The following is a 17,879-nucleotide window of genomic DNA, read 5'->3' on the forward strand; positions in this document are numbered from 1 at the left end:
AATGAGAGAGAGGGGTGAGAATGAGAGAGGAGCTGAGAATGAGAGAGGAGCTGAGAATGAGAGAGGAGCTGAGAATGAGAGAGGAGCTGAGAATGAGAGAAGTGGGGTGAGAATGAGAGAGGGGGGGGTGAGAATGAGAGAGGGGGGGTGAGAATGAGAGAGGAGCTGAGAATGAGAGAGGAGCTGAGAATGAGAGAGGAGCTGAGAATGAGAGAGGAGCTGAGAATGAGAGAGAGGGGTGAGAATGAGAGAGGAGCTGAGAATGAGAGAGAGGGGTGAGAATGAGAGAGGGGGGGTGAGAATAAGAGAGGAGCTGAGAATGAGAGAGGAGCTGAGAATGAGAGAGGAGCTGAGAATGAGAGAGGAGCTGAGAATGAGAGAGGGGTGAGAATGAGAGAGGAGCTGAGAATGAGAGAGGAGCTGAGAATGAGAGAGGAGCTGAGAATGAGAGAGAGGGGTGAGAATGAGAGAGGAGCTGAGAATGAGAGAGGAGCTGAGAATGAGAGAGGAGCTGAGAATGAGAGAGGGGTGAGAATGAGAGAGGAGCTGAGAATGAGAGAGGAGCTGAGAATGAGAGAGAGGGGTGAGAATGAGAGAGAGGGGTGAGAGAGATTGAGAGGGGTGAGAATGAGAGAGAGGGGTGAGAATGAGAGAGAGGGGTGAGAATGAGAGAGGAGGGAGAATGAGAGAGGAGCTGAGAATGAGAGAGGAGCTGAGAATGAGAGAAGTGGGGTGAGAATGAGAGAGGGGGGGGTGAGAATGAGAGAGGAGGGAGAATAAAAAAGGTGGAGGAAGGCGCTTACTGCTTCTGGAGGAGGGAGAATAAATCATGTTCCCGGGAGAATAAATCATGTTCCCGGGAGAATAAATCATGTTCCCGGGAGAATAAATCATGTTCCCGGGAGAATAAATCATGTTCCCGGGAGAATAAATCATGTTCCCGGGCCCAGAGGGTTGTGTCAGTGAGTAATTACACAGAGGGAGATGCTCCTCTGGTCGGCCTGATCCCACAGAGTGTGGATCAACAGCTGGTACCTTAGAGACCCTCTAAAGAGGATGAACCCTCAACCCTGACCCCTAACCCCTGGCCATCTGCCAGCAGCGTAGGACAAGTATGTATGTATGTAAATGTGTATAGGTGATGGGATTGTACACAGTGGAGCAACCGCTTGACCCGATTTTGGGGTTTCAATCCCATTTGTGCATAAAGTTGGATATACAGAACTGCTGTGGTGGTGAGTGTGCTTTTCCAAGGGATTCCAAGTCACAACCTCATTGAACCCTTCAGCTGTGTCAAAGTTGAACCACACAGAGTCAAAGAACTCTAGGTCAAACTCTAAACACTGCTAGTTATAGGAAGATGGGGGGGGGGGGGGGTTGTTTGAGACATTACCATTTAGACTTTGTTCATTTGGGTTTGCAAGTACAACGGCATTGAACAGAATATATATAGACAAAGAATCCTCGACAACAGAGACGGTCAAGCAGACCTTCAGCTATGAAGGGCACACAACCGAGCAAGCCTTCACCCAGGCCTTGAACAGAAGGCCAAACAGCCCAACAGGACACATACATCCTCCCCTACACATACCTACCTACTAGGGTCTACCAGGGTCCACCCGGGTCTACTCGGGTCCACCGGGGTCTATCAGGGTCTATCTACCTGGGTCTACCAGGGTCCAACAGGGTCTATCTACCTGGGTCTACCTGGGTCTATCTACCTGGGTCTACCAGAGTCTATCTACCTGGGTCTACCCGGGTCTTAAGGTACAGTACAGTATGTAACAGGGACAGGATGGAATTTTCCATCCAAAACCTTTTAGGTTCAGGGGCTCCACTTGGCAATAAAAGCGGTGTGACCGGGGTGTTTAGCCCCATGGAGAAGCAGGTTTAGTAGAGGCTCTGTGTTTGTCTATCAGCCACTGGGGACCAGTGGAAAATTCCCACTCCCACTCACAGGTCTGAAGGAGCTGAGACACTCCTCCACTGTAGCCCCCCACCGGCCACATTTCTCTTTCACCGCCCTAACGGTTAACGGCAGCCGTGGTTTTTATGGGAAAGGGCCCAATGGGATTGTTTTGTTGTCAGGGCTGACAGTCTAGCCCGCAAGGTTGCTGGTGTCTGTCCAGCCCTATGCACAATTCTTAGAAAATATCTGGTGACATCTGTAGCACCTGTTGGGAGGGGGTACATGTGCATGTGTGTGTGCGCCCACGTGTGTGTGTGTGTGTGTGTGTGTGTGTGTGTGTGTGTGTGTGTGTGTGTGTGCACGTGTTTGAGTACAGGGGTTGCTGACCTATAGAGCAAGGCAAATTGATCTGCATAGAGATGGATGCTTCTATCACTGGTTTCAAAAGTTTCTCATCAGTCTAAATCTTCCCACACTGTCAGAACGTGCTAATCAGCTCACTAAGACCCTGACAGAGTCGATACAAATGCCAAGGAAATGAGTTATGTTTGTACCACTCAAAAGCCAAATGGCTTAGTATGGATGCATGGGAACATCGATCTGGACCTGTCTGTGTTTTGTGTTGAGATTCAGAGATGGGACAATACGGGGGACTGGGGGGTGGGGATGGGGGGACGGGGGGGACGGGGGGACGGGGGGGACGGGGGGAGGGACGGGGTCCTCATACCTGTGTCCCGAGGCAGCCCACCATCATGTGCGTGAGCAATTTGGCAGCAAACATGGGGAAGCGAGAACACAGCAGGTGGGATACGATGGCCAAGGCGAAAGCTGAGGATCAGACCAAAATAAATGCTGTGTCATTCCATATTAACCATAAAAACCCATATCATGTTTTATACTTGATCAAAAATGCTTGCAATAAGATAACCCATCTAAAACCGAGTGGGAGGGGATTGTAGGACAGGAAGAGGCAGAGCGATATCCAAAAGGAACAACAGTAATGAGTCAGACAGAATGGAGACATGGAGAGATGAAATGAGAAAGACAGAGGAAATGGAGGGAGATATACATATACAGAAGATATAGATAGATAGATAGATAAAAAGAGAGAGAGAAAAAGAAAGAGGGATGTAGTAGAAACGAGGACTGAAAGACCTAAACTAGGTGTACTGAATACCTAAAGAGACTCTTCATCCATACTGTACCTGAGATGCAGAGGAAGCCTGAGGCGTAGAAGGCCTCATTGTAGGAGGCCAGGGAAGCCATCTGGGCATGGGCCGTGTACACAGACAGGTGGGAGCACGCACACTCCACATAGTTCCCACTGTCATCCACTACCCTGCAGAACTGCCCGTCTGACAGCCAGCTAGAGGAGAGGGAGAGGAGAGGTAATACAGGAAGTAGTCAGCCTTAGGCAGGAAGTTCATATGAAGTTATGACGTTCTGATTGGAACATCCAGCTGTGTAGTGTCTCTGCTTGATTGGTTGCTTCGATGTGTTAACTCTCAGATACGTTAGGGAATTCAGAACATTTCAAAGGGTGACATGTATGATAAGATAAGAGCACAGAATTCATATTTGTTCCTTATGAAAATGAAGAGTTCATTTACTTTGTGACTGACAGACAAGACTGATTGTCCTAGTCATGACTGCTAAGTCTATGACAGACTTTAATAGACATGCCATCAGTGCAGTGAGACTAGGAGGAAGTTGAACAGGCCTCTCTCTCTCTTCCCCCTTGGGATGACGTTATCAACGCTGTCATCTGCTTGGTTATCTGGGAGATAGATTGTTGAGACCGCTGCTCCACGGGCCAAACCAAACCGGAGAAATCTGCGTCCTGTTACAGACTGTTCAGCCAAGAGTCCCACTCCGGACCTCCTCCATAATGTCCTTTCAAACACACTTCTGAGGGGCGGGAATGTTCGGGAACTCTGAGCACAACAAACTGAACCCTCACAGACATCACAGAGGAGTCTGGGACAGCCCAGATAGGGATCGAGGGAGGCCAATTCATCCATGGCTGGAGAAAGAGGTCCTGGCTGGACAAAGCCTGACCCCTGACCTCTGACCTCTCTACTAGAGGCTGACCCTGAAGTGTGAGGTTCACACCTACAGAGCAGAGCTGAGAAGAAGGGGGAGGACCCTTTAACTCACCTAAGTGGTTGTGTCCTACAGAGTCATTTTAGTCACACACACCACATTATTACATGGGGTTCAAGTTCAGGATAGCAACAGAAATTAAGAGAAATAGACGTTTTGGGGAATTCATAAAAAACGTAGAATGTGTGATTATGAATGCTCTGTTTGTTGTTCTATAGCTACATAGTACTATGCGAAGGAAAGTGACTGGGTATAGGAGAGGGAATTGAGGGTATCAGATGGAAACAGTGTCGTACCTCTCAGCAGCCTGGCTCCACAGAAGGCACAGAGACTGGTCAGGTTTGACTCTCAACCCGGGGGTGTGGATACGGTACACCACCTCGTTACCCTCAGTCAGGGGTTGTGATCCTTGGCCCTGCAGGCTGGCAGAGAACACCTACACAGCAAGAGAAATACCATTACAATACAGAGTCGGTTGAAGCTGGCCCGAAACACATATCTAAAGTCAGCTTGGTGCTTTTCCTATTACTGTTCAACTAAGGATTGGGGGAGGGGTAAGCTGATCCTAGATCTGTGTCTACAGTTGCTATGGGCAACCTCTATAGGTCTTTATAGCTGTAAAGACCGAGTGGCAGAGACCAGGCACAGAGCTTCAGTGGGACGACACTGCTCCCTGCTGTTTACACCAAGCACAAAGTTCCATTTAGGCAAACATTTTCACCTGTAATACCACAGGTATTCTCCTGTAACTTGATATTTATTTACCTTTATTTTACCAGATAAATGGACTGAATGAGAAAATACTAAATGTTTTACAACAATGACTCCGGGAAGAATTGCAGAGCGCACCCATCTCCAGTCTAGTTACCCATCAGTCGGTAAGTGCTAATAGCTGTCATGGTGTGGCTTTGAGTGTATGTGGGTCTGCTTGCCTTGCCGTTGAGCGCGGTGGTTTTGTCATTGGTGAGGAACCAATGTTCCGTGCTGTACTCTGTGAGCTGCACCCGGTGGCAGGCTGAGGGGGAGACGGTGCCAGCAGGTAAGGCTGGCACCTCCAGGAGGTTCTCTGGCAACTGAAAGGTGTCGGAGTTCTTGCCCGTGAATGTGTGCCCGTTGATCTGGGTAGGGTACCAGTGGTAGGAAGAGATGGAAATGTAGACACAAGTGTCCAGGATGGTCCTCCCCCTTTAAAAATACCAGCAAATCACACTTATTTTACTCAGTCTTCTTTTTAACAGTGGGAAAGGGTGATCCATTCTATATTTTTCCCCTAAAATAAGAATTCTACTATAATAACATAGTCAGTGGCAGAAATAATAGACAGCAATACTCCTTGACTTTTTTTTAACCCACAATCCCTCATGGTGCAGGACTCACCTTTGAGCCTGTGCTCCACACTGGGTGTGTGTGAGCAGGGAGAAGGCAAAGCGCTCGGCCACCTCTGCCAGTTGGCTCAGGCCCCCTGTGTCGACTCGGCTTGGGTTGGCCATGGCACAGAGTAGGTCATAGGTCAAACCCCGGCTGCTGTCCGCAATAGGGGTGCGCTCTGCCTCCGTGAGCACCTGGCCAAGCAGATTGAGAATCTCAGTTTGTGTTTGTGCATGTGCAGAATTGGAGGTGTTTATGACTAACACAAATGTAGCCAATAATCTGAAAGCCCCCTATCAAACTCTCTCACACACACACACACACAAACACAGTACTCTGTGGGTTATGTAACATACACACAGTACAATGCAAACACAGACAGGCTAGGTTAGCCTGCATCTGCCTCTCATTGAGTGTGTGGAAGCTCTTAAGTGTCATGACTGCCCCATGCAGTTGCAAACCGTAGTCTGGCTTTTTTATGGCGGTTTTGGAGCAGTGGCTTCTTCCTTGCTGAGCGGCCTTTCAGGTTATGTCGATATAGGACTTGTTTTACTGTGGCTATAGATACTTTTGTACCTGTTTCCTCCAGCATCTTCACAAGGTCCTTTGCTGTTGTTCTGGGATTGATTTGCACTTTTCGCACCAAAGTACGTTCATCTCTAGGAGACAGAACGCGTCTCCTTCCTGAGTGGTATGACGGCTGCGTGGTCCCATGGTGTTTATACTTGCATACTATTGTTTGTACAGATGAACGTGGTACCTTCAGGCATTTTGAAATTGCTCTCAAGGATGAACCATACTTGTGGAGGTCTACAATTTTTTTTCTGAGGTCTTGGCTGATTTCTTTTGATTTTCCCATGATGTCAAGCAAAGAGGCACTGAGTTTGAAGGTAGGCCTTGAAATACATCCACAGGTACACCTCCAATTGACTCAAATGATGTCAATTAGCCTATCAGAACCTTCTAAAGCCATGACATCATTTTCTGGAAATTTCCAAGCTGTTTAAAGGCACAGTCAGCTTAGTGTATGTAAACTTCTGACCCACTGGAATTGTGATACAGTGAATTATAAGTGATAATCTGTCTGTAAACAATTGTTGGAAAAATTACTTGTGTCATGCACAAAGTAGATGTCCTAACCGACTTGCCAAAACTATAGTTTGTTAACAATACATTTGTGGATTGGTTGAAAAACGAGTTTTAATGACTCCAACCTAAGTGTATGTAAACTTCCGACTTCAACTGTAGCATTGACATGAAATCAGTCAAACACCTCAAAACTACACATGGTGCCAAGAACAAGATGAAACTAGATGAAACAAGTCAGCTACTATTTCCCACATGGCAGTTTCTTGTCATTGTTGGTAGCGTGATGCGCTGCTTTAGTCAGACACTAAGTGACAACAGAGACCTTTTAAAAACTCATCTGTAGATCCGTCATCATTTTGTACTGGGAACAGCTGCCTTTGGCAAGAGCAAACTAAGTTACACTGACAAAACACACATACAAAAAAAAAAAACACAAACAGATCACTTTTAATAGCAAACAAAACAAGTTGGAAAAATACTTGTTTCTCCTTCTCGCCCCTTGCTCCCTCCCTCGCTCTCCTTCCCTCTCACCTTCCCCAGTGCGTCCAGCACGGCGGTCAGTTGTTCTGGTGTGAGCTGTGCCGTGGCCTTGCTGAGCAGAGCATGGAGCACCCTGTCCAGTATGGTGGTGTCCAGAGGCTGCTGGAGCTGGTCCAACAGGGCCCACACCGCCTGGGCCTCCGTGCCCGACACCAGGGTCACGTTGGCCAGGCCGTACTCAGGGTGCACCCTGGCCCCTCCACTGGCCCCATACAGCTCCACGTGGAAGCGCTTCGGCGGGGGGTTGGAGGAGGCCTGGTCTGGGGTGAGGGTGATGTCCAGCCCTGTGCTCCTTTGGCCCAGGTCAAAGGTCAGCTGGCCCTCTTCTTTCAGAAAGTCCATCCCGGCCACGGCAGGCCAGACCAGGGTGGGGCCTACTGCCTCAGCCCGAGGGACTTCCTATTGGATGACAATGAGACAGGAGTGTGAGGTCACAGTAGGATGGAAAGATGGAGGGAGTCGGGAAAGAAGACGTAGAGAGAGAAAGAGAGATGGATGGATGAATGGATTGGGGATAGGTGTTGCGTCATTACCACTGGCGTACCAGCCAACCCCGCGGCCCCTGCAAATACCACTGCCCCCTCCTCCCCGCCTCCCCAAATAGCATATGAACACATTATAAGACATGGCTATTTTTCTTTTTTTGAAACAGGAAATTAGCTGTAAAACTGCAACATTTTATCTCAGCCTCATGGCAAAATGTGTAGAATATCATGAGATTCTGTATAAAACTGGGTGTTGGGAGTGGGGGGACCTGCGAAACTGCATGTCAAAAGATAAGAGGAGATTGGTTGGAGAGCCATGGAGAAAGAGAAGAGGAGATTGGTTGGAGAGCCATGGAGAAAGAGAAGAGGAGATTGGTTGGAGAGCCATGGAGAAAGAGAAGAGGAGATTGGTTGGAGAGCCATGGAGAAAGAGAAGAGGAGATTAGTTGGAGAGCCATGGAGAAAGAGAAGAGGAGATTGATTGGAGAGCCATGGAGAAAGAGAAGAGGAGATTGGTTGTAGAGCCATGGAGAAAGAGAAGAGGAGATTGGTTGGAGAGCCATGGAGAAAGAGAAGAAGGGAAAAGGAATGGATTGATGAACAGATGAATGTGGAGGGACTCTGCAACCTTTGAGCCATTGATATGTATTCTCAGAACATCATTGCTGTGTGAAAGATGAAAGGAGGTAACCTGGTCATATCTAACAGGATGTGGAGACTGGAGTGCCATTAAGTGTACTAGATAGTCTCCCTTTTGATCTGCAATATCAAAGGCTGGGATGTCAATATCAGCCCCCAGACAGAGAGCTAAGCACTGGCTCAAACACAAAGAGCTCATCACCACCCCTGGGAGAGAGGGAGGAGGAGACCAGGGGGAAAGAAAGAAAGGGGAGGTAAATGGAACAAAATAAAGGGAGGAAGAGAGAGCGGGGGCAGGAGAACCGGTTAGGGTGGCCAATCAAAAAGCATCCTCTGACCAATGGGTAAAGTAATATGTTAATTGTGTAGATAATCCTATAAGAAAACCAATGGTCCAAACCTCACGTCTCTATCATAATACGTTCAAAAGTGATTGGAGTTCTTACCCTTGTAGGATGGCCAGAATTAAGCTGACTAAGGCCAGAGAAAAAAGTGGCCAAAAATCTGGAAAATGTAATGGCGTCAGCTAGGTTGGATTTTGGGCAAGAATTAAGGCTACTGGCTACCTGGCAGGCTCACTTTCTCATTGAGCTTGTCATCTTTCTTCTCCAATCCTCAGGACATAAAACAATAGAGGGAAGATGGATATTGATTTTGAGACATCACATGTATTACTTCCATATTTTAGTATATGTTTTCCATATTAATTCAAAATTCCTGTTATTTTTAGAAGATATCTCACAAAAAACAAGAGTATCTCTGTGAAATGTCAACGGAGCACTGAGCGTATACCAAGTTTTTTTAATTTTCAAAGCCTTTTACATGTAATTCTGCTCGTCATGCTAATTTTGCTTTTTGCGACCCACGGAAACAACTTTAAAGACGACCACCACGAAATGTAAAATCCTCGAAAGTTGTTACGAGAATCCTGCACCGCTATGTCAACAGAGCTCGGTGCTTATTATCAGATGTATTAGGTTACGAAATCCTACTTTTTTCATTCAGAACATTAATAATCATATTTGTTTTGGTAAAATGTATTTTATAACATAAGGAAATTAAATGTCATCACAAAATAACGTTTTCACCCACTCTGAGCAGAGTGGGTAGACACCCTACACAGTACCCTCTTTGAACTCAATAGATTGGCATCGACAGAAACCAATTGAGGATTGGGGAGCTGCGGGAGAGAGCGTGGTGCTGAGGGGCTGGTGGCTGGAACTGAGCCTAGGGCTGAGGCTGGGACTGAGCCTAGGGCTGAGGCTGGGACTGAGGCTGAGGCTGAGGCTGGGACTGAGGCTGGGGCAGGCACTGAGGCTGGGACTGAGGCTGGGGCTGAGGCTGGGACTGAGGCTGAGGCTGGGACTGAGAATGAGAATGAGGCTGGGACTGGGGCTGGGACTGAGGCTGAGGCTGGGACTGAGGCTGAGGCTGAGGCTGGGACTGAGGCTGAGGCTGGGACTGAGAATGAGAATGAGGCTGGGGCTGGGGCTGGGACTGGGACTGGGACTGAGGCTGAGGCTGGGACTGAGGCTGAGGCTGAGGCTGGGACTGGGACTGGGACTGAGGCTGAGGCTGGGACTGAGGCTGAGGCTGAGGCTGAGGCTGAGGCTGGGACTGAGGCTGAGGCTGGGACTGAGAATGAGAATGAGGCTGGGACTGTGGCTGGGACTGTGGCTAGGGCTGGGGTTGGAGCTTGGGGCTGGGGACCAGAAAGAATCCCTTTTGGGTGTTGTTGTCTCTTGCTGGCATTGCAATAGAGTTTGACTTAGATGTCCCATGACCAACACACCATTAGACCTTGAAGGTTAAAAAAAATCAGGTCAGTATAATTAGGTCAGGGAGAGGAATGGAAATCTGATTTGGTGAGTTAGACAACACAACAACCTGAATAAGATGGGACTTGTAATTGTAATGTAATTTTCAACCAGAAGAATGTGAGTGGTTACAAAGGGAGACAAAGTGAGAGGACAATGTGTATTATTTTATGTGAATGTATGGAAATGTGAAAAGTATTATTTAAAAAAAATATTTGTGTGGCTATTCCATGAACACTGTATGTAACGAGTGTGTGTACAGTGTATGTGTGTGTTCACTGTGCATGTGTGTGTGTGTGTGTTCTCTGTGCGTGTGTGTGTGTGTGTGTGTATGTGTGTTTCTCACCAGCATGCGGTAGAGTACGGTGATGGTGGAGGCCGTGCTGGCCTCCCTGTACACCTGCAGACTGAGGTGGGTGGTCTTGAGGTGGGCTACAGGCAGTCTGGACCCCACCGCAAAGTAGACTAGCCCCCGCGGGTCATCGCTCTCCAGCAGGGTGACGTTAGCAAAGCGGGAACTCTCGTTGATGGCAGCGCCAACACCCACCTGGTAGATCTCAACCAGGAACCAGGCCTGGTACTCAGGTTCCTATGGCAACACGCAGACAGAGGGAGTTTAGGAATGGCTACCTGGTTATAGATGGAAATACATAACAGAGGAGAAAAGGAATAAAACATAAAATAAAAATGGGACATGAACGTGGGATTACCCAGCCATAAGATTACAGAACTGTTGAAAGTGGGATTATGGGCTTCCCCAGCCATAAGATTACAGAACTGTTGAAAGTGGGATAATGGGCTTCCCCAGCCATAAAATTACAGTACTGTTGAACATGGGAGTATGGGCTTCCCCAGCCATAAAATTACAGTACTGTTGAACATGGGATTATGGGCTTCCCCAGCCATAAAATTACAGTACTGTTGAACATGGGATTATGGGCTTCCCCAGCCAAAAGATTACAGTACTGGTGAACATGGGATTATGGGCATCCCCAGCCATAAAATTACAGTACTGTTGAACATGGGATTATGGGCTTTCCCAGCCATAAGATTACAGTACTGTTGAACATGGGATTATGGACTTCCCCAGCCATAAGATTACAGTACTGTTGAAAATGGGATTATGGGCTTCCCCAGCCATAAAAAAAGGGAGAGAGCTGCAGTATGAGGACATCCAGGGAGAGCGCCACGGTATTAGGACATCCAGGAGAGAGCTGCAGTATTAGGACATTCAGGGAGAGAGCCACAGTATTAGGACATCCAGGGAGAGAGCCACGGTATTAGGACATCCAGGGAGAGAGCCACGGTATTAGGACATCCAGGGAGAGATACACAGTATTAGGACATCCAGGGAGAGCTGCAGTATGAGAACATCCAGGGAGAGATCCACAGTATTAGGACATCCAGGGAGAGCGCCACAGTATTAGGACATCCAGGGAGAGAGCCGCAGTATTAGGACATCCAGGGAGAGAGCCACAGTATGAGAACATCCAGGGAGAGATCCACAGTATTAGGACATCCAGGGAGAGATCCACAGTATTAGAACATCCAGGGAGAGATCCACAGTATTAGGACATCCAGGGAGAGAGCTGCAGAATTAGGACATCCAGGGAGAGAGCCACAGTATTAGGACATCCAGGGAGAGATCCACAGTATTAGGACATCCAGGGAGAGATCCACAGTATTAGGACATCCAGGGAGAGAGCTGCAGAATTAGGACATCCAGGGAGAGCTGCAGTATTAGGACATCCAGGGAGAGATCCACAGTATGAGGACATCCAGGGAGAGAGCCACAGTATTAGGACATCCAGGGAGAGCCACAGTATTAGGACATCCAGGGAGAGAGCCACAGTATTAGAACATCCAGGGAGAGAGCCACAGTATGAGGACATCCAGGGAGAGAGCCACAGTATTAGGACATCCAGGGAGAGCCACAGTATTAGGACATCCAGGGAGAGAGCTGCAGTATTAGGACATCCAGGAAGAGCTGCAGTATTAGGACATCCAGGGAGAGAGCTGCAGTATTAGGACATCCAGGGAGAGAGCCCCAGCATTAGGACATCCAGGGAGAGAGCCACAGTATTAGGACATCCAGGGAGAGCCACAGTATTAGGACATCCAGGGAGAGAGCTGCAGTATTAGGACATCCAGGGAGAGCTGCAGTATTAGGACATCTAGGGAGCGAGGCACAGTCTTAGGACATCCAGGGAGAGAGCTGCAGAATTAGGACATCCAGGGAGAGATCGACAGTATTAGGACATCCAGGGAGAGATCCACAGAATGAGGACATGCAGGGAGAGAGCCACGTTATTAGGACATCCAGGGAGAGAGCAACAGTATTAGGACATCCAGGGAGAGAGCCACAGCATTAGGACATCCAGGGAGTGAGCCACAGTATTAGGACATCCAGGGAGAGAGCCGCAGTATTAGGACATCCAGGGAGAGAGCCACAGTATTAGAACATCCAGGGAGAGATCCACAGTATTAGGACATCCAGGGAGAGCTGCAGTATTAGGACATCCAGGGAGAGAGCCACAGTATTATGACATCCAGGGAGAGAGCTGCAGTATTAGGACATCCAGGGAGAGAGCCCCAGCATTAGGACATCCAGGGAGAGAGCCACAGTATTAGGACATCCAGGGAGAGCCACAGTATTAGGACATCCAGGGAGAGAGCTGCAGTATTAGGACATCCAGGGAGAGCTGCAGTATTAGGACATCTAGGGAGCGAGCCACAGTCTTAGGACATCCAGGGAGAGAGCTGCATAATTAGGACATCCAGGGAGAGATCGACAGTATTAGGACATCCAGGGAGAGATCCACAGTATGAGGACATCCAGGGAGAGAGCCACGTTATTAGGACATCCAGGGAGAGAGCAACAGTATTAGGACATCCAGGGAGAGAGCCACAGCATTAGGACATCCAGGGAGTGAGCCACAGTATTAGGACATCCAGGGAGAGAGCCGCAGTATTAGGACATCCAGGGAGAGAGCCACGGTATTAGAACATCCAGGGAGAGATCCACAGTATTAGGACATCCAGGGAGAGCTGCAGTATTAGGACATCCAGGGAGTGAGCCACAGTATTAGGACATCCAGGGAGTGAGCCGCAGTATTAGGACATCCAGGGAGAGAGCCACAGTATTAGGACATCCAGGGAGAGAGCCCCAGCATTAGGACATCCAGGGAGAGCCACAGTATTAGGACATCCAGGGAGAGCTGCAGTATGAGGACATCCAGGGAGAGAGCCACGGTATTAGAACATCCAGGGAGAGATCCACAGTATTAGGACATCCAGGGAGAGCCCCAGCATTAGGACATCCAGGGAGAGATCCACAGTATTAGGACATCCAGGGAGAGCTGCAGTATGAGGACATCCAGGGAGTGAGCCACAATATTAGGACATCCAGGGAGAGATCCACAGTATTAGGACATCCAGGGAGAGCTGCAGTATGAGGACATCCAGGGAGAGAGCCACAGTATTAGGACATCCAGGGAGAGCCATAGTATTAGGACATCCAGGGAGAGCTGCAGTATGAGGACATCCAGGGAGAGAGCCACAGTATTAGGACATCCAGGGAGAGAGCCCCAGCATTAGGACATCCAGCGAGAGAGCCCCAGCATTAGGACATCCAGGGAAAGAGACACATTAGGACATCCTGCTTGTTCCTTCAAGTCAGTGGTCCAAACAGAGAGGATTTTATGACAGTTTTAAAGTACTGTGACATGGGTCTGTTCTGGTACCACCCTGACCTATAACCTCTGACCTCTAGTATGACCTGGGACTCACCTGGTCCTGTCGGACCTCCATGCTGAAGACACAGAGGACCTGTCCTCTCCTGCAAAGCACCGTGCCTGAGGTCTGCCACAGCTCCCGTGTCAGGTTCACTCCGTTGTTGACCAGGGTTGGCCCCGCCCTGCTGAACGTGGCCCGCCACATCACCTCAACGTCCTCAAAAGCCCTGCGCGGGGGAAGCAGAAAGGTCACACGTCAAACACACACACAGAACCACGAGTGGCTGGGGGTGATCATTGCAGCTTTCCGATGCTTGTATCATTATCACTAATGTTGCTGTTACTAATGTGACGGTTACTGTTGCTACTCTTTGGTTTGCTGACATTCATATGGGAACAGGGTTGATATGGAGGAAATGTAGTAAGAGACCTACCTGTTTTGTTGTCTCTGCAAGTAAAGTAGAGCTGTTCTGTTCACTTCTGAGTCCTCGTCCAGAACCTGACCCAGCAGAGAACTCACACTGAAACCCACTATCCCGTTATGGAAATCACTCCCTGAGAGAAAGTGGAGGGAGGGAGTGGGGAGAGAAAGAGAGAGAGAGAGGGGGGAGAGCGAGAGAGACAGATATGACTTTTTCCTTATGTAGGCTATTCACTGTATGTACACTGAGAGCATTCAACAAACCAGCGCATCAAGCTTCCCAATCCTCTTGTAACCTTGCCTTTGATTTCACATCACTGGATCTGTAATCAGATGTCTATGCCCAGTGACCGAATTTAGGGATTGTCTTGGAAAACAATGACCTAGACAGAGAAACTAGAGCATGACATTACCTTGAATTGCCTGATCAATGGGTAGACTGAGGAGCATATGACAGGAGAACACAAGGCAGATATGAGCGTTTCAGTATTTACCTAGGATGAGGATTTTGGCAAAGGAGCTGAAGCCCTGCTGGTCGGTCCCATCTGTGATCTGCACCCCTCCCTCCGGGTCGCTGAGGTAGATGAAGAACACTTCCTGTCCCTCAGGCTCAGAGTCGTCCAGGATGATGAGGCTGACCTCGGCCTCGCTCTGTCCCTCCTGCAGTGACACCAGGGCGGACTCCAGCTTGAAGTCTTGCCACTCCAGGGCCAAGGTCCTGTTGGGATCCGGAGCAAAGGGAAGAGGTGGACCCCCAACACTCCCACCTCCATAAGCCTGCACCTTGACCCTCACTGGCCCAGCCAGACTGTCAGACCTATGGACCCTGAGGAGCACCCTCCTCTCCTGCTGGCTCCCCTCCTCCCTGTCCTCTGCTGTCTCAACCAGCCCCGGCCTGATGCTCAGCACCCCCCCGGTGACATCGCTGGCCAGGATGGTAACGGTGGCCACGCTGTGTTGTGGGATGAGATGGGGCCGGGGGTCACCCGAGTGGGGGTCACCACCACCGCTCAGTACCTGGACGTCTGTCAGGTTGACAAAGAAGGTTTCGTCGGGCTCCAAGAGTGCATCGTCCAGAATGGACAGACGGAGCGAGGTGGAGGTCTGGTGAGGCGAGTCGAAGAACAGCTCTCCATCCCGCACGCCAGTGAAGTCCTGTCCGGCCAGGGCGCTGCCCGACACCGTCTGGTAAGACATGCGGGTGCGGTTGCTACGAAAACCATAGAGCCGCTGGACGTAGAGGGTGACGGTCTGCACGTCCTCCTCGATGACCAGCTGACGGGAATCCGGGGCGAACTGGTACAGCCCCAGGGGCTCAACCTCTGCCACTGTGAACCCTGACCTGGAGAGGGAAACAGAGAGCAGCATCACACCATGGCTGTTCAACTTCTCTAACAGTACTGTTATATACAGAATGTCATCTTCAGTCAGAGGGCTGTCTTGTTCCCAGTCGAATGTCTACAGTATATAGAAGCACTATAAGCCTGGCAGGTGAGACTGGCTACTGTACCTGAGTCTAGCTACCCCAGGAGCAGGGGAGCTGGAGCCGGCTGCAGTGAGGTGGAGGGCGTAGGTCGCTGGCTCAGACACATTAGAGAGTGCCCGGAGGGACACAGCCTTGCTCCTCTCTCCATGGGCCAGGGTCACCGATCCTGGGGAGGAGTACAAACACCCTCAGACCACACCCACAAACAACACCCTCAGACCACACCCTCCGACAGCACCCTTAAACAACACCCTCAGACCACACCCTCAGACAACGCAGCTCACATCAATTCCTCCTATCAGCGTGGTCATTTTCTAGGGTGTTTTTTGGTGGTGGTGTTTGGAAAGAGAGAGAATGAAATGAGACTGAAGGAGGTAGAGGTGGATTGTCTGGAGGGTTTACTTAGAGAAAATGAGACCTTCTCAGCTTGTTGCCCTCCTGTGGTTTGAGAGAGAGAGTAAATAAGGAGAGACCTGGACATTTTAGATACACACTTCACTAAACCTCTTCTCACGGTTTCCCTCTGAGGTCCTTACCTGAGCTGGGGGTGATGACTCCAGGCCTGAATCCTAATGGAGCCTGTCCGGGGGGGTACCCTGCACTCCACTCCACCCTCACATCCCCAAACAACCCCGTCCTGGACACCAGCGCCTCACACACACCCGTCTCCACACTGGAGACCTGCAACGCCAACGAGACAAAGCCCACCTACATACACACCACACAGAGGAGGAGGAATAGGGAATGATGTGATAGTTCAGAAGTATTCCATTAAAGACCAGTACAGATCTAACAACCTGAGTGTGATAGTTCAGAAGTATTCCATTAAAGACCAGTACAGATCTAACAACCTGAGTGTGATAGTTCAGAAGTATTCCATTAAAGACCAGTACAGATCTAACAACCTGAGTGTGATAGTTCAGAAGTATTCCATTAAAGACCAGTACAGATCTAACAACCTGAGTGTGATAGTTCAGAAGTATTCCATTAAAGACCAGTACAGATCTAACAACCTGAGTGTGATAGTTCAGAAGTGTTCCATTAAAGACCAGTACAGATCTAACAACCTGAGTGTGATAGTTCAGAAGTATTCCATTAAAGACCAGTACAGATCTAACAACCTGAGTGTGATAGTTCAGAAGTATTCCATTAAAGACCAGTACATATCTAACAACATGAGTGTGATAGTTCAGAAGTATTCCATTAAAGACCAGTACAGATCTAACAACCTGAGTGTGATAGTTCAGAAGTATTCAATTAAAGACCAGTACAGATCTAACAACCTGAGTGTGATAGTTCAGAAGTATTCCATTAAAGACCAGTACAGATCTAACAACCTGAGTGTGATAGTTCAGAAGTATTCCATTAAAGACCAGTACAGATCTAACAACCTGAGTGTGATAGTTCAGAAGTATTCCATTAAAGACCAGTACAGATCTAACAACCTGAGTGTGATAGTTCAGAAGTATTCCATTAAAGACCAGTACAGATCTAACAACCTGAGTGTGATAGTTCAGAAGTATTCCATTAAAGACCAGTACAGATCTAACAACCTGAGTGTGATAGTTCAGAAGTATTCCATTAAAGACCAGTACAGATCTAACAACCTGAGTGTGATAGTTCAGAAGTGTTCCATTAAAGACCAGTACAGATCTAACAACCTGAGTGTGATAGTTCATAAGTATTCCATTAAAGACCAGTACAGATCTAACAACCTGAGTGTGATAGTTCAGAAGTGTTCCATTAAAGACCAGTACAGATCTAACAACCTGAGTGTGATAGTTCAGAAGTATTTCATTAAAGACCAGTACAGATCTAACAACCTGAGTGTGATAGTTCAGAAGTATTCCATTAAAACCAGTACAGATTTAACAACCTGAGTGTGATAGTTCAGAAGTATTCCATTAAAGACCAGTACAGATCTAACAACCTGAGTGTGATAGTTCAGAAGTATTCCATTAAGAAGTGTTCCATTAAAGCCCAGTACAGATCTAACAACCTGAGAGACGAGGCAAAACTACACAGGTTTTAGAAAAAAAACAAAAAAAACATGTATGCACTCACTCTGGATAAGAGCGTCTGCTAAATGACTAAAATGTAAATGTTGTAGCTAGCTAGGTCAAAAGGCTAAGTCTATTTCGTGGTCAGCACCAAGCTGGTCAGTTGACTTAGAATAAGTGCATGTTACATGAGCCTTTCAAAGGTCATGACTGAAAGAGGTTGTGTGTTCACAGGGAGGTGCTACCAACCACAGACCAGTAACTCAGTTAGATACAGAGCATCCTCCT

General features: G+C 48.4%; 1 protein-coding gene across 1 annotated transcript in view; it reads right to left on the bottom strand.

The window, feature by feature from the left end:
• The window catches only part of LOC311141779 (adhesion G-protein coupled receptor V1-like), a gene marked incomplete at its 5' end in the record, with an annotated part of 180,849 nt that overhangs the window by 73,920 nt on the left and 89,050 nt on the right, over positions 1-17,879 (bottom strand). The window contains 12 exon segments of the mRNA XM_084177232.1: positions 2,637-2,737; positions 3,115-3,275; positions 4,309-4,448; positions 4,945-5,197; positions 5,390-5,574; positions 7,001-7,408; positions 10,297-10,539; positions 13,740-13,911; positions 14,119-14,239; positions 14,600-15,447; positions 15,616-15,757; positions 16,128-16,299. Of these exon segments, the coding sequence (XP_084033358.1) occupies positions 2,637-2,737; positions 3,115-3,275; positions 4,309-4,448; positions 4,945-5,197; positions 5,390-5,574; positions 7,001-7,408; positions 10,297-10,539; positions 13,740-13,911; positions 14,119-14,239; positions 14,600-15,447; positions 15,616-15,757; positions 16,128-16,299 (2,946 nt within the window).

This window comes from Coregonus lavaretus, assembly GCF_964263955.1.
Source record: "Coregonus lavaretus genome assembly, chromosome: 14".
Classification (NCBI taxonomy): Eukaryota; Metazoa; Chordata; class Actinopteri; order Salmoniformes; family Salmonidae; genus Coregonus; species Coregonus lavaretus.